This window comes from Pteropus vampyrus, unplaced genomic scaffold (assembly GCF_000151845.1).
Source record: "Pteropus vampyrus isolate Shadow unplaced genomic scaffold, Pvam_2.0 Scaffold144, whole genome shotgun sequence".
Lineage (NCBI taxonomy): Eukaryota > Metazoa > Chordata > Mammalia > Chiroptera > Pteropodidae > Pteropus > Pteropus vampyrus.
Genome location: NW_011888925.1, coordinates 1,131,832 through 1,151,796, shown reverse-complemented (window position 1 = coordinate 1,151,796; position 19,965 = coordinate 1,131,832). Strand labels below are relative to the sequence as shown.

At 51.8% G+C, this 19,965-nt stretch overlaps 4 protein-coding genes across 13 annotated transcripts; 3 read left to right on the top strand and 1 right to left on the bottom strand.

Annotated features, from left to right (window-relative positions):
• Positions 1–1,215: 1,215 nt before the first annotated feature.
• On the top strand, positions 1,216–12,935 carry BSCL2 (BSCL2, seipin lipid droplet biogenesis associated). 6 transcript variants are annotated; one of them, XM_011368654.2, is made up of 12 exons: positions 1,216–1,658; positions 3,504–3,716; positions 5,166–5,482; positions 6,609–6,690; positions 9,701–9,844; positions 10,641–10,775; positions 10,952–11,049; positions 11,664–11,805; positions 11,953–12,019; positions 12,170–12,241; positions 12,345–12,471; positions 12,586–12,935. In XM_011368654.2, exons 2-12 carry the CDS (start codon positions 3,633–3,635, stop codon positions 12,821–12,823), a joined length of 1,506 nt encoding a protein of 501 aa, XP_011366956.1. In that variant the 5' UTR covers positions 1,216–1,658; positions 3,504–3,632; the 3' UTR covers positions 12,824–12,935. The 6 variants fall into 6 exon arrangements, with proteins under 6 accessions (XP_011366956.1, XP_011366957.1, XP_011366961.1 ...); XM_011368655.2 differs by having other exon boundaries at positions 1,220–1,658; positions 12,345–12,425; XM_011368659.2 differs by lacking the exons at positions 1,216–1,658; positions 3,504–3,716 and adding an exon at positions 4,478–4,555.
• GNG3 (G protein subunit gamma 3) lies at positions 1,603–3,460 on the bottom strand. 3 transcript variants are annotated; one of them, XM_011368653.1, is made up of 3 exons: positions 2,883–3,218; positions 2,391–2,490; positions 1,603–2,118 (listed from the first exon to the last, which is right to left on the bottom strand). In XM_011368653.1, exons 2-3 carry the CDS (start codon positions 2,487–2,489, stop codon positions 1,990–1,992), a joined length of 228 nt encoding a protein of 75 aa, XP_011366955.1. In that variant the 5' UTR covers position 2,490; positions 2,883–3,218; the 3' UTR covers positions 1,603–1,989. The 3 variants fall into 3 exon arrangements, with proteins under 3 accessions (XP_011366955.1, XP_023391552.1, XP_023391551.1); XM_023535784.1 differs by having other exon boundaries at positions 1,604–2,118; positions 2,572–3,460; XM_023535783.1 differs by having other exon boundaries at positions 1,604–2,118; positions 2,600–3,460.
• A 153-nt stretch (positions 12,936–13,088) lies between the features above and the next one.
• Positions 13,089–15,749, top strand: LRRN4CL (LRRN4 C-terminal like). 3 transcript variants are annotated; one of them, XM_011368652.2, is made up of 2 exons: positions 13,089–13,728; positions 14,293–15,749. In XM_011368652.2, the coding sequence occupies exon 2, from the start codon at positions 14,298–14,300 to the stop codon at positions 15,012–15,014; it is 717 nt and encodes a 238-aa protein (XP_011366954.1). In that variant the 5' UTR covers positions 13,089–13,728; positions 14,293–14,297; the 3' UTR covers positions 15,015–15,749. The 3 variants fall into 3 exon arrangements, with proteins under 3 accessions (XP_011366954.1, XP_023391548.1, XP_011366953.1); XM_023535780.1 differs by lacking the exon at positions 13,089–13,728 and adding an exon at positions 13,769–14,151; XM_011368651.2 differs by lacking the exon at positions 13,089–13,728 and adding an exon at positions 13,770–14,189.
• A 1,472-nt stretch (positions 15,750–17,221) lies between these two features.
• UBXN1 (UBX domain protein 1) lies at positions 17,222–19,951 on the top strand. The gene is made up of 10 exons (XM_011368650.2): positions 17,222–17,376; positions 17,479–17,566; positions 17,705–17,758; positions 17,848–17,954; positions 18,041–18,110; positions 18,352–18,543; positions 18,637–18,688; positions 18,808–18,924; positions 19,442–19,634; positions 19,809–19,951. The coding sequence occupies exons 2-10, from the start codon at positions 17,508–17,510 to the stop codon at positions 19,856–19,858; spliced, it is 894 nt and encodes a 297-aa protein (XP_011366952.1). The 5' UTR covers positions 17,222–17,376; positions 17,479–17,507; the 3' UTR covers positions 19,859–19,951.
• The last annotated feature ends 14 nt before the right edge of the window (positions 19,952–19,965 follow it).

Below are 19,965 nucleotides of genomic sequence, written 5' to 3'. Positions count from 1 at the left end.
CTAAGTGTCCACTGTGCCTTACTGGCCATTTAAGCAGGTAGAGCATGATCCATTCATTAGGCCAGCCATGTGCCAGACTGTCAGGATGCAGAGATCTTCAGGGAGCACCTAGGAGAAACTTAAGCAGGCTCCTGAACAGAAAGAGGGTAGGTCCCCACTTCAGGAGGGCAACCTGGTTACTTTTCCTGTTCTCTGTATTCCTCTCCGCTCACTGTCTTCCTGTATGAAGTGTGGGGAAGCTGGGGGTGATGTGCTATCCCTAAATACAGGTCACTCGCCTATTACTAGAGGCAGCCTCCCACCCTCCTCCCAAGTGTATCCCAGGCACAAAACATGAGCTGGCTTAGGCTACCCCCGGGAAGGACGTGTCCTTGAATTTAGGACATAATGACAGACCATGAGGGGCAGACATCATGGGACTGTTAACTTTCCCTGCCTCGGCCCTGGTCCCACCTCAGTATATTAACTCTTGGAAGGAAAAGGCTTCTAGAAAGGCATTCTGGGGCTTATACTAGTCAAGTTTGAGTCCCGAGGGCGCTCGTGAGACATGAACTCTCAGGTTTGGCCACTGGCCAGGCAGCATGTTGGACCACTACAAGGGGTGGTAGGCACATTGGGGGCGGGGACATTGCTCCTTGGCAGGTGTGACAGAGTGGGCCTGAGGGGGAAATGGGGGCTAAGCAAGCCCAGTTTCCCTAGGAAATAATTTTAGCCTTATCCACCTCCTAGGGAGACCCGGAGGTGACCAGGGAATGAGGCGGAATATTGAGGCGCACTCTTCTGTTTCCGCTCCAAAGGGAGCCTCTATCTGCCAAGCTATAGAAACCTAGATTGCCTCGCAAGGTCCACGCGACCAGAGCCTGCTACGCAGTGCTTGCTGGAGTCCCCCTGTCCCATGATCCTTGGCTATAGCCTCCCGTGTGCCTTCACCTGGATCCGGGGGACATCAGCTTCCAGACTTTGGGGTGGGTAAAAGTGAGTATCGAGTTGGCAAGGGCAGGGGCAGCCATTTTAATACCAGAAGAACACAAGAGGGGACCATATTGAGGATTCTGGATGCCTGGGGCCGCCATTTTAAGAATGGGGCTGGCGAAGAAGCCGTGTACGGTGAAACGTAGTGACGTAGGCCGCCATATTGGCTCGGTTCCCATGGCGGCGGCCATCTTGGGAAGGGACCCGCTGTGGGCGCGGCCATCTTAGATGTAAAACCGGCCTCCTCGTAGGAACTGGAACAAGACTCCTCCCTTCCGTTATTGGGTTCCTCCTGTCTGTGTCTGCAATTCCCTGAACGCTCATTCAATCTGCCCCATTCGGTCTGTTTTCAGTTTCACTTGCCTCCATTGTTCATTGCGTGTGTGCGCGCGCGCGCACGTTCCAGCCTCTGAGGGTCTGTTGTGACGTAATTCTGCCACTTGAGACGCTGTCTCGCGCCTTCCATCTCCCCGCCCCCAAACCCACCGATCTCCGATCCTAGACAGTATCTAACCTGCTTTGACTTGTCCTGTACCCTGAGTATGGGAAGACTTTCAACTGCCGCCGCCACCCCCACATCCATTGATTGATGATCCTCTCCCCCAAGAACGCTAACACAGGAGCTGTCCTCTGAGACTCTGGATGACTTTATTCTTCAAATGGCTTTACCCTTCCAATAGCTCCAGGTGAGACTGAGAGCAAGCACCCGGCCCATCCCTCTCACCGTTGTCTGAGCGGGTCACAGAGGGAAGGGGGCAGGATGCTCTCAGAGTCTGATGGCCCTTCTGTGAGTGGAGCAAAGGGTTCCCCGAGTCGGGGTGCCTGGGGTTAGCCACAGTGGGCGAGGAAACAGAGTCGAAAGATAGGTGAGGGAGGGCCTTGTGCTTCAGATAACCTCACAGGGTTGGGCAAGGGCTAGGAGGGGAATGCAGGGACCTTCGGGGACTGACGACAGTTACTGAGCTAAGGAAGGGCCCAGGAGAGGGAAAGGTGAGTTGTGAGGAGGGACAGCATAGCTCAGAGGAGTGCACAGAAGAACTTCTTCTCCCGGAAGGGATTCTCCGAAGTGGGCACGGGGGTGATGAGGGGATCCTCACAGGCGTGGGCATCACAGTAAGTCATCAGGTCTGCTGCTGCCTTGGACACCTGGGGCACAGCCAGGAGGGGAATTGTTAGCCAGAACCCCTGAAAGGGACTGCAGCCTCTCTTCCCAAATGGGTTATCTTTTACCCTCTCTAAGGTGCCTTCAGGCAGTCTTCTCTGCCCTCATCTCCCACCCAGGCCTGGGGAGACCTCTCCTTACATAGCCCAAACTCCCCTGCTCTCAGGGAGTCCAGGGAAAAAAGCATGTCTTATCCTGAGGTTTGGGAACCTACAGCACAGCCCGGCCAACTCATGAGACCCAGGGTTCCACCCACCTTTATCCGGCACAAGCTGGCCTCAATCTTAAGCTGCTCCACCATCTTGCGGGCTTGGCCAATACTCATAGTGCTGTTTACAGGGGTCTCCCCTTTCATCCTAGAGAAAAGAGAGGTTCAGCTCAGCAGGATAAGGGGCTCTGCACAATCTCAATGGTAGGTGCCCCTCTGTGCTCCTCACCAACATTTACAAGGTTGGGATCATGCACCCCAATATTTTGTTCTTTCCTGTCCCCATCCTCCAGGGCTTTTCCTATCCCTGTCTTCCTGGGCTGAGGAAGTGGAGAGGGTGGGATAAGATGCTCCCTAAACTCCAACATGGCCTGGGCCACAGATCATTGTACAAATGATTTAAGGTGTTTCAGCCTGTCAAGCCTTGTGGGTTCCCAGCTTTGAAAGCTTCAACCAGAAAGAGCCCCGCCCTGATGGGAGGGCTCAAAACCCCCACCTGCCCCTTTGAGCCCCAGAGAAAGCAAGATGCTCCCGACTCACCTGAGGCCGCAGGCAGTAGCAGCCCTGGGGAGTAGGGTTGGTGGGGTCCACCAAAACCTTTGCCTGAGATGGGTGCCCCACCTTGCAGGGAGTGGCAGCTGAAAGTATCGATGCAGCAGCAGAAGTAGCTAATACAGAGAAGGCCACTGGGGAGGGTCAGGTCAGTGGTCTGTCAAGGGGTAGGCCCAGTTTCTGCAGCTCAGGCACTGCCCAGACAGCTGGTACCTGAAGGATGAAGGATGCTAGAAGGAGCTGCTCAGATCCTGGAGCATACCAACTGCCTGGGCAGTGGGGGAGTCTGCCTGCTGCCTTGCAGCCCCTGTGCGCACCCCCACTGTTACTGTCTCACTGCTTGCACTTCCCCCATTGCAGGCATCCTGAGTCTGGGCTAGAGCCCTCCCCAAAGGAGCTGGAGGGAGCTGAGGCCCAGGCAGAATCCCCCCTCAAATGGGGTGGTCTGGACCTGTGACAGCCCCTGCAGTGTAGTCTGTACTGGCTGCAGGGGACCCTGCGCATTTGAAAATCTGACATCAGCTGGGCAGCCCCCCCGCCGCCCCCCCCTCCCTTCCTCCCTCTACTCTGACACAGCATTTAGCAACTGAATCTTCCTTTCTCTCCTAGAGACCTTCCATTCCCCATATCCAGAAAAATGTGATGAGCTACAGGTATCAGCTTCTAGATCACCACTTCGTGTTCTAGCTACAAGTGACTCAAGTGCAAGATCTAGGGGCAGCAAGGTATATCAGGAAGATGTCTAAAGAAATGGCAGACCAAAAAGAAGCTGGGGGAAGAGAAGCATGCAGAGACCAGATCAAAGAACTGGACAAAGAAGAGGTAGGGGCATTGGGAGAGGCAGTGGGTGTTTCTGGAAACAGATGGGCTTCCTGGGGGAGGGGGTATTGGTCTGAGAGACTACATCTCACACCTGCATCGTTGTGCTTTGTTTTGTGGGGGATCCAAAGATGCCCACAACACTGACCTTACTCTCTAAGGGCTCTTATTTGGGGTGAATAGACATAATAGAAGGTGCTGCCTAACCAGACCTAATCTAGATAACGCGTTGTGGGGACTTAGAGTCTGGTTAGGGTCAAGAAGGTCGATCACATCGTAAAAACTGGATTTTCTTAATTGCTACCACTGTTGTCAATGGGAACAGCCACAGCGCTGGCACAAGATGCACGAGTTCCTGGAGACTGCAGCGTTGTCTGGGCGAATGCTCTCTCCCTTGGACGCCTACCGGTCCAAAGGCCTGTTGGCGGTAAAAGTCAGCGTCAGCTGGATACCTGACTCTCGCCCTTTTCAGGGGTTAAATGGCCGGTGAAGGTGTGGGCGGAGGGTCATGATTGCTGCCTTGAGGGCCGCGTTGAGGGGAGATGCTGCTGACTCATAGCATGCCCTGGGTATGTCTTGGGGCCTGGAGGAAAGCGCCTTTGGCCACAGTAGCGGGTGATGGACGGGACTGCAGGGAGGAACAGTAGTATGGAACGTGTGGAGGCGGGAGCCCCGCAGTCCGGAGGGCCCCGCCCCCCGCGCCTAGCCCCGCCCCTGCCCTGGGCCCGTCCCCTGAACGAGGCCCGCCCCCCGGGGCTACTTGAGAGACTGGCGGAAGAAGGAGGGGCTTACCTGGGACGCGGAAGTCCCTCTCACCGTTGCCTAGGCAGCGCGTGAGGCCGGTGAGTCTGCAGAGCCCCAGCCGCAGTCGAGCTGGTGGTGGTGTTCACAGTGGCGCGGTTAAGTGGGGGCTTCGGGCGCCGCGCCCACCGAGCCAGAGCGGGCTGGCAGGGAGCGGCTCGGCGGGGGGCGCGGCCCCGTCGCGGGGCGAGCGCAGCTCCAGAAGAAGAGAAACACGGGAGGCGATTGTCACTGCGCTTGGGCTGCTTGCTTTTAGTCTGGGTGCGCAAGCTTAGGCAAGTCGCGCGTTTTCTCCGTGCAACCACCTCGCAGTGTGGATTCATTGACATCGTAAGAATTTTAAGATGCTCATCCTCTATATGTTATACATTGCTATGAGTGAGTATCACGGTAGCTGGTTCCAGAACCAAGTTGCCGGAGGACGAGTTCAGCTGAAGAGCTCTTGCACTGGGCGTGAACAGAGCACAGTGGAGGGCAGGGAAGGGGTAATTGGCTGAGAAACAATCATTTGGAGGAAGGCCATATGAAACAAAGACTCTGCTATGTCCTGCTATCTCTGGTTCCTCAAAGCCAGTCCAGCAACCTTTCCCTTTTTGTCCCCACCTCCCCTGGGAAAGGAACCATTCTTTCTCCATCTCTGTCTTTTTCTAGGAACCTCCAGCTGCTTCATCCCATGGCCAAGGGTGGCGTCCAGGTGGCAGAACAGCTAGGAACTCCAGGCCTGAATCCGGGGCCAGACCCTCTGCACTCCCCACCATGGTCAACGACCCACCAGTACCTGCCATGCTGTGGGCCCAGGAGGTGGGCCATGTCTTGGCAGGACGTGCCCGCAAGCTGCTGCTGCAGTTCGGGGTGTTCTTCTGTACAGTCCTCCTCCTGCTCTGGGTGTCTGTCTTCCTCTATGGCTCCTTCTACTATTCCTACATGCCAACGGTCAGCCACCTCAGCCCCGTGCATTTCTACTACAGGTGAGAGTTGTCTTCTAGCATAGTGGAGGAATCTTGTGGGAGAATTGCTGCAAGGCCCCTTAGAGCTTATTCTGTTCAACCCCCTCATTTACAGAGGGGGAAACTTGGGCCCAGTGTGCTTATATGACTTCGTACCTTTCACATCCCAAGGCTGCAGCAGGTCTGGGCTGATAGGAGTCTAGGGTCCTAGTTCTACCTCTAGTTAAAAAGAAGAAGAAATGCCCCATTCCAGATTGTCATTATGAGGGTCAGGTCTACTTAGGTTGGATGAGACCTCTCTCAGGGCCACAGTAGACTTTTGAGCCTACCCAGCTCTGCGGGTCATCTCAGAACTGCCCTGGCCTTTACTAGAGGAGGTGTTAGGAAAGCAGCAATTTGCCTCTTACATCATTTCCTCCTGTTCGCAATAGTCTACTGCACAACAGAGATTAAGGAAACACAAGGTGACTGGGTATGTGAACTCCCAGAGTCCTGTTCCTTCCCATTGTACACATTCTGCCAAATTCTCTTTCCCTCTTTTCATTTGGTTATAGGACCAATCAAGAGATGATGATAAAGACATTATTATCAGTGTTCCAAAGTCTTTTTTAATTTTTTCCTGTCCTGAGTCCCTGGTCATGAGCTATAATTTCTAAGGCAGAGCTGCCTAAACTTTTGGGAGACATGGCTCTCATGAAAGCTGTGGCTCTTCTTGCCATAAAAACATATCTATGTGCCCATGCGTATGCCGTGGACACACACACATGCATACAATTTTGCCTGCAACTTTGGAGGAGTTTGTTCTCAAACTAGAATCTGGGGCTAGGGCCCAGGAATCTACATTTTTATCGAGCTCCCCAAGTGAGTCTTTAGAAACACTCAAGTCTGAAACTGTTCAACTAATGTATGTAGATTGCTGTTTAAGAATGTCTGATGAGAGGAAATAAGCTGAAATAGTAGGGAGAGAATGAAAGAATCACTTAAATCTCCTGGCTGCGTTTCTTCTCCCTCTCTGTAATGGAGAAGGGTACCTGCCCTGGGAGAAGCGGGCGGGGGCCAGGAGGGAGCATTAGGGGCCCGACAAGGGGTGTGGACAGGTAAGGCAGACTCCATAACTTAGCAGAGTGTCATCCCCATTCTCATTTAGGACCGACTGTGATTCCTCCTCCTCCTTACTCTGCTCCTTCCCTGTTGCCAATGTGTCCCTAGCTAAGGGTGGACGTGATCGGGTGAGTATGGAAGCTGAAGAGAGGTTGCATTAGAGTTTTGATGAGGAAGGCTTGAGAAAGACCTGAAGAACAGGGATTGAGTAATAGAGACTAAGAAAGGAAGGCTTTCAAGGTAAGGGAGGTCAAAGAAAAACTCAAGTCTAAGCGAATGGTATGGATCATTCTTGCTTGCAGGAGTTGTTAGTAATGTTCTCAGATTGTTGCAGCCAGGCCATCTCTACTAGATCAGGTGTGTTGTAGACCTAAATGAGCTTAAACTAACAAACCAACTATTTAGTTGGACTAGGATGCAATCCAGCCAAGAATTTTGAAAGCTTGTATGCAAAATTAGGAAACTACTGACAAGTGCCTGTCGCCTGCCATTACAAAAGGTACTGTGCCAGAGGTCTGGCCAGATGCCAGTGTGACGTCAACAAACCTGGTAACTCTGAAAAAGGCAGAATGGGAATGCATCCTTCTTTACTGGGCAAGCTGGTGGGGCCTCTGAAAAGGGTAGGATTTCTCTCTGAACACTTCAGAAGGACCTTGGAGGAGCAACATCATTTCTGATCACCAGAGTGTTTTGAGTTGTCAGTCAGCAACATAATTAGGAGTAATCAGTGGTCAACTTTAAGAGTTTAAAAACCACTTGGAAATTATTTTTCAAAAATGGTACTTGGGAGGACACTGACTTAAAGATAGAAAACACAGGATAGAAATAAATGGTCACTCTGAAGGTAAGAGTGTAAGCTATAGAGTCTGGGCTCCCCTGGGATTGGGATGCAGACTGGCATTATTTGACAATACACATAACCTGGGAGACTGCATATCCTGTGACATCTTCCATTTTACCACTGTCAAGAGAACTTACCAGGTCAGATGAATGGGCCTCAAATGGAAGGTTTCAAAATACTGAGGTAGCATGTTGGGCATTGGAAGACAGAGATTTATCATTGTTGTGCTCCTACTCAGGAAAGGAACTTGGCAATGATAGAGTGATCTGTGACGACATCGATTCAGTGCGGTTCTGTGGCAATGATAACCATAATAAATGGAGTATATTGAGAGAGGGTTAGAAACAAAGCCTCAGCACATCTGCACCTGGGATGGTGTGTACAGTTGTGTGGCTGACCGTTGTAGAGATCGCAGTGACAATGCAGGGAGCCCCAGCAATCGTGTGCGAGGCTGCTGGGTGAGGAAGGGAGGGAAAGCTGAAGGATGAGAGGAGATCCAGCCCAAGGCCCTGATAATTCAAGCAGGTTGATCATTTTGTTCATTTACAGTAAACATTTTAGAATGGACGAACGGACAGACGGACGGACGGACAGATGGGTGAATGAAATAACATGTCTACTCTGTGTAGCACCTTGGTAGAAGCAGAAGATGCTGTCCTGCTTTCAAGGAACTCACAGGATTAATAGAATTATATACGTTGTAAGAATTGCAAAGTGTAAGATGCAGATTCTGCATTTCTGAAGAATGTGTGAAGAATTTGAGGGATCAGTATGAGACTATAGAGTTGGTGAGGCTCAAAGTGGACCTTTTAAGGAAAGGTGAATATTCTATGGGAATGGGGAAGAAGAATGAGGATCTGCCCATCAAGCAGACACAGGTGAACAAAGGCACGGAGTCATTCACAACAGCTTTATTGAGATATAATTCACATACCATACAATTCACTCATTTAAAATGTACAGTTCAGTCATTTTTAGTATATTCAGAGTTGGGCAGCCATCACCACAATCAGTGTTAGAAGATTTTCATCACCCCGGAAAGAAACCCATACCCATTAGCTAGCAGTCATCCCTATTTCCCTCCCACCCACCCAGAGAAATATTTTATTTAATGTTGCAGGGAATTCAGTGAAGCAACTAGCTTAGATTCATCTGTCCTCTACCGAGGGGTGGGAATCTCATGGAATCCTTTTTTTTTTTTTTCCATTTTCAATGACGTCATTCAGAACATTTTGCAAATTAGATTTTACAATTTAACGTTTTACAATTAGAAATTTTATTTGCTACTACATAAGTTGCAAACTTTTCAAAATCCTACAGAAAATCCTTTACTTCTTTGGATTTTTCTGTTTGGAATCTTTTGTTTTTCTACAGATAATTCAGACTGAAAATAAGAATCTGTATAAAGACGTTGATCGTTGGTTTTCCACCTTTTACCCTAGTGATAAAATACTCAGAGGACCGTCATAGTTGTATCCAGATTTGTGGGCTGGTTCACTATGGGCTAAGCCAGCGGTCCCCAACCTTTTGGCACCAGGGACTGGTGCTCCTTTGAGATTCTAATGCCAGATGATCTGAGGTGGAGCTGAGGTGGTGATGCCTGCGCTGGAGAGTGCCTGCAAATACAGATGAAGCTTCGCTCACTTTCCCGCAGCTCACCTGCTGTGCGGCCTGGTTCCTAACAGGAACATAGTTGAATATAGGATTAGAGGAATGTGGGAATGGTCAGGAAAAGCTAGGGTATGTTTGGTGGCAAGTCTTTAACGTTTGAGGTTAGTCTCAGAGAAGAAGCCTTCTCACTACGAGTCTGAGTCTCAGGGTTCTATCCACAGAAGCGAGATAAGGGAGCCAGAATGCCGTAAAGGTGATCTGGAGTGACAGTGACTGTGCAGAGCTAGCTAGGGAGATGCCGAGCAATTCTGGGGCTTGGTTAATTAATAACGTAAATGAAGTCAGGCTAGGCCCAGGGGTGTGGCCTCCTGGGGACAGGCCTGAGTCACAGATGGCCCAGTTGGCAACATGATAGTTCATTTTTGGAAAAAAAATATGACACAGCCTTTCTCAGAACAGCTGAGAGAGACACACGGAATGAGACTGATTCAGGTCTCGGAAGTGGGAGGGCTCCAGCCACCAGGAGGGGGCAGCACGTTCTTGGGATGAGAGAGATTGAGAAGCCTGTTAGGGCCAACCAGGGGGATTGCTGGCAGACTATTTGAGGGCATAGGGGAGAGGTGGGGCAAGGACTGTACAATTTAAAAGTACATACTTTTGAGAAGAGATGGGGTTTCCTCGGGCAGGTGCTGATGTATGGACAGCCGTACCGTGTTACCTTAGAGCTGGAGCTGCCAGAGTCCCCTGTGAATCAAGGTTTAGGCATGTTCTTGGTCACCATTTCGTGCTACACCAGAGGTGGCCGAATCATCTCCACTTCTTCGCGCTCCGTAAGTGTGTGTGGCCTGTGTGGGAGGGAGTGGAGCATGACAGATGCTAGAATATCTAGGTGGGCCTTCAGGAGAAAACTTCTCTCAGGTCACAGACACATCGGGATAGGGAATAAGAGTCAGTTTAGCAAATCAGACAAATGCCCCCAAGTATCTGCTGGCCCTTTCCAGCTTTGGAATAAAGTCTGAAAAGTGCTCTGAAAACGGGCTTATTTGGGGCCAGATAGACCAGGGCTCAAATCCTCACTCAGAAACCTAGCTGAGGCATAACGTACTTAACCCTTTAGTTATAACGTGTTATAAACGGTATAATGGTAATTCCTCATAGCAAGACTAGTTAGGATTCAGTGAGGACATGTCAACCACATGGTGGGTGTTCAGTCAGTGGTAGACTCCATTCTTAATTGTCAACAGAACCACATCATGAAAGCAAATCCCTAAATGTCTACAGGGAGAGAAGCTTCAGATGATGCAGCAGGGTTTAATCTGCTCTGGATCATAGAGCTATTTGGGGCAAAGGTAGATCAAAGACGGTGTTAGGTTTAATCTGGAAAGGTTTCTCAAAAGAGGGGCCTTTGTGCTGGGACCTGGTTGGGTAGGGCAGGGTAGGGATGTCACTCAAGCATTTGGAATGATCGAGTCAAGACTTGGGGTGCGGTAGGAAGTGGAAGTGAAGGAGCAGAGGACCTGAGGAAGAAGCTGCCTTCGTAGACTGCTCAGGGGTGACTGAGGGGCAGGTAGGGCCATGGGAACAGGGGGGTGTCTGTCCCCAACCTCTGCCTCCTGGCCCTGGCAGGCGATGCTACACTACCGTTCAGACCTGCTCCAGATGCTTGACACGCTGGTCTTCTCTAGCCTCCTGCTGTTTGGCTTTGCGGAGCAGAAGCAGCTCCTGGAGGTAGAGCTGTATCCAGAGTACAGAGAGAACTCGGTAAGTGGGTGAAGGAGGACTAGAGGCCAGCCCTCCTCATAAACCCAGAATCCTACCTGAGGAGCCTCTGTCTCAGTCGGAGGGTCAGCAACGGAGGGGGCTGGGAGCGGGCCTCAGCTTGACGGCAACAGGATCCCGGCCTGACGCTGCGCCACCCCTCCACCCCGCCCCTGCAGTATGTGCCGACCACCGGAGTGATTATCGAGATCCACAGCAAGCGCATCCAGCTGTACGGAGCCTCCCTCCGCATCCACGCCCACTTCTCTGGGCTCAGGTGAGAACCCAGTGAAGGGGGCCTCGGTGGCTCTCCTGGGGCTGCCCTTAAGCGAAGAGAGTCCTAAGCAGAGGTGTCAGGTTTTCCCTGGGCCCCAGATTCTCAGCCCTGGCTGCACATCAGCATATCAGTTCCCTGGGGAACCTTGTGTTCAATTTCTTTTTTCTTTCTTTTTTTTTTTTGAGGTAACATTGGTTGATAACATTCTGTAAGTTTCAGGTGTACAACATTATAATTTGACAACTGTATTTACTACCATCATGTTCACTACCAAAAGTCTATTTTTCGTCCGTCACTATACCGTTGACCCCTTTACCCATTTCCTCGTCCACCCCGCTTCTCCTCTGGTAAGCAATCTGTTGTCTGCCTCTGTGAGTTTGCTTTTGTTGTGTTTATTCGTTTGTTTCCTGGGGAACTTTTCAAAAATACCAACGCCTGGGCCCCACTCGCAGACCAGCTGAACTAGAATCTGTTAGTTTCACATCTGGCCATCAGACTTTTGGAAAGCACCCTGGGGAATGCCAATGTGCAGCCAGAGTTGAGAGCCGCCGTCTTAGGAGAAGGCTGGAGCTCTCTCGTAACCGCTGCCTTCCTGTCCCTCCTTCCTGCCTCAGGTACCTGCTGTACAACTTTCCAATGACCTGCGCCTTCATAGGTGTTGCCAGCAACTTCACCTTCCTCAGCGTCATCGTGCTCTTCAGCTACATGCAGTGGATGTGGGGAGGCATCTGGCCCCGACACCGCTTCTCTTTGCAGGTCGCAGAGGACCCCCTTCCTCTCCCCTTTGTGATCCTCCTTTGACTGGGGAGCGGGCCAGGGCATGTTGGGGGCTCCGGTGAACGGGCCCTGATCACTGGTGTGAGGGAAGTCAGTCTTCACTGCTGAGGAGTTTCCCCTCCACAGGTAAACATCCAAAAGAGAGATGGTTCCCGAAAGGCAGCCCAGGGAAGGATCTCTGGCCGTCAGCTAGGTAAAGGCGATGGTTGGGAGCCGGGTGAGAGGGGCTCCCGCACCGTCTGGTGTGAAGCTCAGCGTGCTCACACACCGAGCTGAGCGTCAAAGGCAAGGCACTGCCATCCAGGCACAGCCACCCTATCCCTGCTCTGCCCTCTGCCCCAAGGCCAGGAGGAGTCCACCCGGCTGTCAGACGTTACAGAGGATGCCGAGAGCCCTGAAGATCCCTCAGGGACAGGTACTGGGCCGCAGCCATCCCTCCGTCCCTCCCTCCTGACTCCTCGTAGCCCTCCCCATCAGCCTCTTCCAATCTGACCCCTGCATTACCCCTGTGGCTGCAGAGGGCCAGCTGTCTGAGGAGGAGAAACCAGATCAGCAGCCCCTGAGTGGCGAGGAAGAGCTAGAGCCGGAGGCCAGTGATGGTGAGGGGCACCACCTTGAGGGCCACCACCTTGCTCCGGGACCTAGGTGGGGTGAGGGTGGCCTTCGGATGGGGAGGAGGCCTTGTTGAGCTGGGGGGAGGGGCCCCTGGTTGTCTGATCTCCCATTTGGGATTTTGTTTCTCCCTCCCCTGGCCCCCAGGTTCGGGCTCCTGGGAAGATGCAGCTCTGCTGACAGAGGCCAACCTGCCTGCTGCTGCCCCTGCCCTGGCCCCAGAGACTCTGGGCAGCTCCGAACCTTCCGTGGGCTCTCTCCGGCAGCGCGTCACCTGCTCCAGTTCCTAAAGAGAACAGGGCGGAGTCTTGTTCCACTCTTCAGACTTTCCCCCAAAGCTGGACACAGCCACCAGATTCCTGCGGGTGTTTGTCTGATTCGCTAAACTGACTCCTCTTCCTATTCTGATGTGTCTGTGGCCTCAGCCCTTTTCGACCTGACCCTTTCCCTTCCTCCTTTCCTGTGGCTCCCCTAATAAACTATATTCTTGCCAGGTGCTTCCGACTCTTTGAAGTGGATTCAGGGCCATTTGAGAACTTTGTGTTCCCCAGGCTTACCCCACCCCTGACTGGAGGGGATCGCCTTGTCAGGGGCCAAGCTCTAAGGCACAGCTCTTCCCATTCATAAGCCTAGGAAGTGCAAGGAGAGAAATCCTCTCTTGCCTACTCCATGCACGTGACTCTCATCTCTGGGGAGGGGGTTAGTGTAGGGTGGGTCTGGAGAGCTGGGCTACATCATTCCTGCCTCTGCACCCCTCCCTTTCTCTGTCCTTTGGGAGGCAGAAGACAGGAAATGACTGCCATGGATGTGGTATAATATTTAACCAAAACAGCATTTCGTAGCCCAGGCCCCATGCTGTCTACAGCTGTTTTGCTCTCTGATACCAGCCAGGTGGCCCCCTCCCTCGTGTTCCCCTCCTCATCCCTTCACATGACTTCAGCCTTTGGAGACTCAGCTCCTGGCTGCTTTCCGCATTCCAGGCCCTTTTCAGAACCCAGGCATCCTGGCCTCCAGCTGAAACCACTGCATGTGGCCTCCCTCATCCCTGGCCCTGTGACTCAGGCGCTCTGAAGGGACCAGCCCTCTTGGCATTCACCAGGAAAGGGGGGCAGGGAGAGGGGGGCTAGGTGGTGACATCACAGATGAAGGGTATAAAAGCTTCAATCCAAAACAGAATTGAAATCGAAGACACGAAACCTGACTTCGCAGCCTGTGCTCTTGGGGACCCCAGGGCCTGATCCCTTCAGACGTCTGGTCGTAGATTCCCATTGCATCAAGGCCTGCGCACTGGTGAGGGGCTGCCATAGGCCGGGAGGAATTGGGGGGCGAGGGGAGGTGAGAGACAGGCAGGGTCCAGGACTCCCGTGACAGGTGGGGAGTGCCGTCCTTACTACTTTCCCCTTCTGTTCCGTCTCTCCTTTCTCTTCCACCCCACCCCAGTTCTGGGTTTTTGCATGTGTCAGTGACAGACATTTGTTTTACTTAGATCTTTTCTCGGAGTGGCAGCTGGGAATTACTCCACCTTTCTTCCCTAGGCTGAGTAAATCATTTCCTACTCTTCGCCCCTCACCCCAGCATTCTGCTTATTCATTGTTTCTATTACTTCGTCCACATTGCTGAGTACACATCTGTCACCTATCAGACCATATTTTATTCTTTTTTGCCTGAAACCAAGCACACAGGCTGTTCAGAAGTTGGCTGACAGATGAGTGTGTCTGTCTCATTCCCTTCTCCTTCCTGCTCTCCTCTTGGTCCGCAGTGGTGTTCCCTTGTCCCCGGGGCTTTTGTTCAGGCAGGGGCCTGGAAGGCACGGAGACAGAGTAGCCTTTACTGACCCACTCCCTTCTCTTTCAGACTCCATGCTGGGCTCTCCCCGCCTTCTGTGGCTCCTGGCTGTCACCTTCTCCTTGGTTCTCAGAGCACAGCCTTTGGACCCTGAATACTCTGAAGAAGAGAAGGAAGATGAGACACCGTGGTCACCTTTACCGGCCGTCTTCTGTGACTACGACCGCTGCCGCCACCTGCAGGTGCCCTGCAAAGAGCTTCAGGAGGCCAGCCCGAGGGCCTGCCTGTGTCCCGGACTCTCCAGCCCTGGGCAGCCGCCGGCCCCGCCACGCCTGGGAGAAGTGCACGTGGTGGCCGAGGTCGGCAGTGCGGTGGTGCACTGGTGTGCTCCCTCGTCCCCAGTCCACCAGTACTGGCTGCTGCTTTGGGAAGGCAGCGGGGCTCCCCAGAAGGGGCCCCCCCTCAACTCTACCGTCCGCCGAGCAGAACTGAAGGGATTGAAGCCTGGGAGCGCTTATGTTGTTTGTGTGGTAGCCGCCAACGCCGCGGGAGAAAGCAACGTGACCGCGGTGGGTGGCGCGTGGGGCGAGGGCCCTGAGGGCGCGGGCGGCCCTGCCTTCGGGCCGTGCGGCCGGTTGGCCATGCCCCCGCGACCCCTCAGCCTGGTCCACGCGGCCGTAGGGGTGAGCACGGCGCTGGCCCTGCTGAGCTGCGGCGCCCTTGTCTGGCACTTTTGCCTGCGCCAGCGCTGCGGCTGTCCCCGCCGCGCCCGGCCCACCGCGGGCCTCTAAAGCAGCCCGCGGTCACCTCGGCCTCGCAGAGCCCCAACCTAGCGAGCTCAGCCTGGGCTCAGGGAGCAGGTGCGGGCCGCTGATGACCCGCACAGCCCAGGCCCCGCTGAGCCTCTGCACTCCGCCTAAGAGCTCTTGCAGGTCCCAGACTGTCCCCTCTGCTCCTGGCTGAGGTTGGGAAGTAGAAGGTTGGCGAAGTTTTCCTTAAAGGACCAGATAGTAAATCATTTCAGCTTTGAGGATCCAGAGGATAAAACTGGAGATATTGTATAGGTACTTTTATAACTACATAACCATTTATAAAAACGTATAAACCATTCTTAGCTCATGGGCCTTACAAATCAGGCCTTGGGCCAGATCTGGCTGGCTGGTTGGCTATAGCTAGCAACCCCTGCCAAACACCCAGTGAAGGGCTATGCCACAATGGGCGCTTCAGTAGGGTTTTGAGAATAAGCTGCTGCAGGATGGGAGTTTGAGGCCAGAGACGACTACTCCTGCCTTTTGTTTAGATATTGAGGATGGGTACACCTGCCTCAGAATCCACCTGTGTGAGGCGGGTGGGAATAAATGATTGACATGGGGTGGAGAAAAGAACACACCACCCAAGCTGCTGTCTGGGACAAGCTTGTAGTTTTTCAAGTTAATTATAATAATACAATAATTCCAAGGGATTTTCTCCTCCTTCTAATGTGTTTATTGTGTATTCACTGAAACAACATTAAAAGAAACATAAAAGGAAGACATTTGATTTTTCATGACCCTTTTTAATTCTCTGTACACACACTTATTTTTCAGAGTAGTATACATAATTTTAAGTTTATTTTTAAATGAACTGGATGTAGAAAAGTCTGAGTTACCACGGAGTACAATTCTGACTTTTACTGGTCTTAATAACTTTTTTAAATTATAAAATTAACGCTTATACAAATTTGAAGTAATACCGAAGAGTATAAAGTGGACGTTCTGCTTCTCAAGGAGTACCTGGCCATAGCAAAGCAGATCTTTCTCTATGCAAACATTTTGTTTTTTTCACTTAGTGTCTTAGGGACAATGTTCCTTGTTGGTAAATCAGTCTCCTTAGTTATTCTAGAGGCTGTATAATTTCCCATAAGAGGATACTCTTGAAATGACAGTGCCCATTGCTCTTTGTTGAAACAATTAAGTTGTCTGCAGTGTTTGCTGTGGAAATCCTTCCTTGCGTAGCCAGCCTCAATTTTTGTTTTTCTATAGGTTGCTTACCTGGAAGTAGGTCAAAAAGGCAGTACTATACAACTTAATTATTCTTTTCTTATTGGACTTCTAGGATAAATTTAGAATACATTTGTTATCAAGAATACACTTATCACACTGCAGTGAACACTTTGTGCCCTTTTATTTGCTTCCTGTACTCTCAGCGTTTATTTATTTACAAATAATGAGGGCCTACTATCTTATCATTAAAGCTATGCTTTACATGCATTATCAGTCTTCACCACAATCATTCCAAGAGAGAGATGGTACCACCTTTTCACAAGTGAGAAATTTGAGGTTCTAAATGGTTTGAAGCTACATGTAAGGAGTAGAGTTTGGATCTGGGCCCAGGTTTCCCAACTCCAAAGTCTTCACTCCACTCTGGAGAGGCAACACAGTTTAGTGAACGCACAACTGTATGTACTAAATTTGTGGGGGGTTGCATCCTAGATCTGTTACTTACCAGCTTTATGACCTTGGGTTATTTATGTGTCCGTTTCCTATGACTAATAATAGTACTTATATCACATGGATTGATGTGATTAAATAAGCATTAATCTAAAAATCTCTAGTGCATACATTATCAATATCAGTAACATATTGTTACTCTGCCTCCTAATTAAACATTTAAAGTGAACTTTACTTTTAGGAGTCTAACAGACTAAGTATCTGTGAAGGCTAATCAACAAGGACTATACAGCAGGGGAATAAACGCTTAATTGGGGTAAATACTGGAGCTGAGGGGTGAATAAGGGGGCTTGCTTTAGAAAGGGGGCTTTCCCTTAGCAAACCCGGAGTCCAGAAAACAGTGCCAAATAACTTTCCAACCGGTTGCGCTAAGGGACCAACCATATCCGGAGCTGGCTTCGTTCCGCCCATGGGTTTCAAGGTTGCATCGTCCTTCTCTCCCACCGTCATCAGAGGCCGCGGCTTGAGGGGTCCCCACTCCGTATCCGCAATTCCCACGAGCTGTCTGGCCCCGCCCGCGCGCGTCCCGAAGGCAGGGCCAGGAAGGTTTTTGGCTCATGGCGGCACCCGTCCACGTCCGCCTCCACGTGACCCAAACAGATCCGGGCACTTCCGCTTCCCCCCACTTTCTTCTCTTCAGTGTCCGCGGCGGGTCCGGAGCCGGGTGAGTGAGCGAGCGCCCGGCCGGGGCCGTCGGGGGCAGGGTTGCACGCGGGCCGCGGGCGCCCCGCGCTGAGCCCCTCCGCCGTCCTTCTCGTCCCCCCAGGTCCCCGCGGAAGCGGCGTTGGCGTCGTCATGGCGGAGCTTACGGCTCTGGAGAGTCTCATCGAGATGGGCTTCCCCAGGGGACGCGCGTAAGGGAGCCCCCCTAACCCCGACCCGCCGGGGTCGCGGACGTGTCCGGGCCGTTCCCCCAGCCTGGCCTCAGGCTCTACGCCCCAGCCTGACTCACCATGGCTCGTGGGCGCTATTCACGGTGTTTCTGCCCCCAGGGAGAAGGCTCTGGCCCTCACAGGGAACCAGGGCATCGAGGCTGCGATGGACTGGTGAGCGCTCACACCTGGTGGCAAGGGGACTGGGGACTGCTGGGAGGAGCAGTCTCAATGTTAACCTCCCTCCCGACTTTTTCTGCCAGGTTGATGGAGCACGAAGACGACCCCGATGTGGACGAGCCGCTAGCGGCTCCCCTTGGACATGTCCTGGGACGAGAACCCACCCCCTCGGAGCAGGGAGGCCCCGAAGGTCCTGACTGAGGGTCACGGTGTGATTATTCAGGAGGGCCCGAGGAGGATGAACGAATAATAATAATACTTACTGCTCGTTTGTAGGAACTGGGCCCGCTGCGGGAGAAGGCAAACCCATTCTGAGTGAAGAGGAAAGACAGGAACAGACTAAGAGGTATATAGCAAGGAACTATCTCACATTTTTGAGGCTCACCTTCCACCTTTCCGTAGTACACAGTCTGACTAAAGAACCTCGAACTTTTCATATTCCCTACCATTTCCTGGCATTTCCTTTTTTGTTTCTTTCATCTGTCTTGAGAGACATGTTCCCTGATTTTGTTTTCTGAGTCCCCAGGTATAAATTCATCTTCTCAATCCATGTGCATTTCTCGAGCACTTTCTTTTCTGCAACACAGGATGTTGGAGCTGGTGGCCCAGAAGCAGCGGGAGCGTGAAGAAAGAGAGGAGCGGGAGGCGTTGGAACGGGAACGGCAGCGCAGGAGACAAGGGCAAGAGTTGTCAGCTGCAAGACAGCGGCTACAGGAAGATGAGATGCGCCGGGCTGCTGAGGAGCGGAGGAGGGAAAAGGCTGAAGAGTTAGCCGCCAGGTTGGGTGCTGGGGATGTTGGGTAGGAAATTAGAAAGGAATCAATATTTGCTTTGTCAACGCCTGACATACTTTCTTCCCGTTTGTATTCCAGACAAAGAGTCCGAGAAAAGATCGAAAGGGACAAAGCAGAGAGAGCCAAGAAGGTAGGTAATTGGGAAGATACTGAGAGTAATTAGGTAGATGGGCTAGTAAATCCCTTTTTCATCTTCAGAAAGGATGGGCTCATAGTGTTTCTCATTGAGTGTTTTACTTTGTCCTCCAGTATGGTGGTAGTGTGGGTTCTCAACCATCCCCACCAACAACAGAGCCGGGTCCTGTTCCCTCTTCTCCTAGCCAGGAGCCTCCCACCAAACGGGAGTATGACCAGTGTCGCATACAGGTACTGATTCTGACTTCCGTCTTGCTTCTGGGACCCCCTCCTAGCCTTTAAGGCACCTAGCCCGGACCTTTTTTCAGTTATGCTTCCTTTGTCAAACCTCTCCCTTTGTAAGTGACTTTTGAAATCCTGCCTCCTCTACTCCTAGGAAAGATATCAAATTTCACTTGCCCCTGTCTTATTTAAATCCACACTTTCCTCTTACTCAGTAATGACTTCTTTACTTGTCTGTGTTTTCACTTGGTTTATTACACAGCTACTTGCAATGCTAACATTTATCCATTTATGCTATGACGTTTATCCTGATAGTTTTGTTGTGATCTTGTCCTTGTTTTAAATTGTGAGGGAGCAGTGAGTCTTTCTTCAGTGCTTAGTAAAGCAGAGCAGAATTGATTGTTCATTACATGCTTTAAACAGTAATTGTGCTGGTTCCATCTGAGAGGAAGGAAGAGCCAGATTTGCTTACTTAGGTACCTCTATTTTGACACTCACCACACTGTATCTCTCACATGCCCTGTAGGTCAGGCTGCCAGATGGGACCTCACTCACCCAGACGTTCCGGGCACGTGAACAGCTGGCAGCCGTGAGGCTCTATGTGGAACTCCACCGTGGGGAGGAACCTGGAGGGTGCCAGGACCCTGTGCAGTTGCTCAGTGGCTTCCCCCGGCGGGCCTTTTCAGAGGCTGACATGGAACGGCCTCTGCAGGAGCTGGGTATGACACGTGGGACCTGAAGCAGGACTTAGGGGTGGGAGCATCAAGGGGGATGCCTGAGAAAGGAAGGGGGGAGGCAAAGAGAAGGGACTTTGTGGAGACGGTGTGCAGACAGGCCTTTGGAGGGCAAAAAGCGGGTATCTGTGGTTCAAGCCTGTTTTCTTCCACCTTCAGGACTTGTGCCTTCTGCTGTCCTCATTGTGGCCAAGAAATGCCCCAGCTGAGAGGCCTTTATCCTACCATCCCTCTCTGACCTCTTCATCTTTGATAAAGCACTGACATCTCCTTCCTAATAAATAGACCCTCGGAGTTCTCCACGTGCCTGACTCCT

Coding starts and splice junctions, on each gene's coding strand:
- GNG3 (XM_023535783.1), bottom strand. CDS start 2,628: ATGGGGACAGGAAAGAACAAAATATTGGG. Junction 2,491..2,599: donor GGAAAGAACAAAATATTGGG/GTGCATGATCCC, acceptor TCTTTTCTCTAG/GATGAAAGGGGAGACCCCTG. Junction 2,119..2,390: donor CCAGCTTGTGCCGGATAAAG/GTGGGTGGAACC, acceptor GCTGTGCCCCAG/GTGTCCAAGGCAGCAGCAGA.
- BSCL2 (XM_011368654.2), top strand. CDS start 3,633: ATGTCTAAAGAAATGGCAGACCAAAAAGAAGCTGGGGGAAGAGAAGCA. Junction 5,483..6,608: donor CCCGTGCATTTCTACTACAG/GTGAGAGTTGTC, acceptor ATTCTCATTTAG/GACCGACTGTGATTCCTCCT. Junction 11,806..11,952: donor GACACCGCTTCTCTTTGCAG/GTCGCAGAGGAC, acceptor TCCCCTCCACAG/GTAAACATCCAAAAGAGAGA.
- LRRN4CL (XM_011368651.2), top strand. CDS start 14,144: ATGAGTGTGTCTGTCTCATTCCCTTCTCCTTCCTGCTCTCCTCTTG. Junction 14,190..14,292: donor TCCTTCCTGCTCTCCTCTTG/GTCCGCAGTGGT, acceptor CTTCTCTTTCAG/ACTCCATGCTGGGCTCTCCC.
- UBXN1 (XM_011368650.2), top strand. CDS start 17,508: ATGGCGGAGCTTACGGCTCTGGAGAGTCTCATCGAGATGGGCTTCCCC. Junction 18,111..18,351: donor AGACAGGAACAGACTAAGAG/GTATATAGCAAG, acceptor TCTGCAACACAG/GATGTTGGAGCTGGTGGCCC. Junction 18,925..19,441: donor ATGACCAGTGTCGCATACAG/GTACTGATTCTG, acceptor CATGCCCTGTAG/GTCAGGCTGCCAGATGGGAC.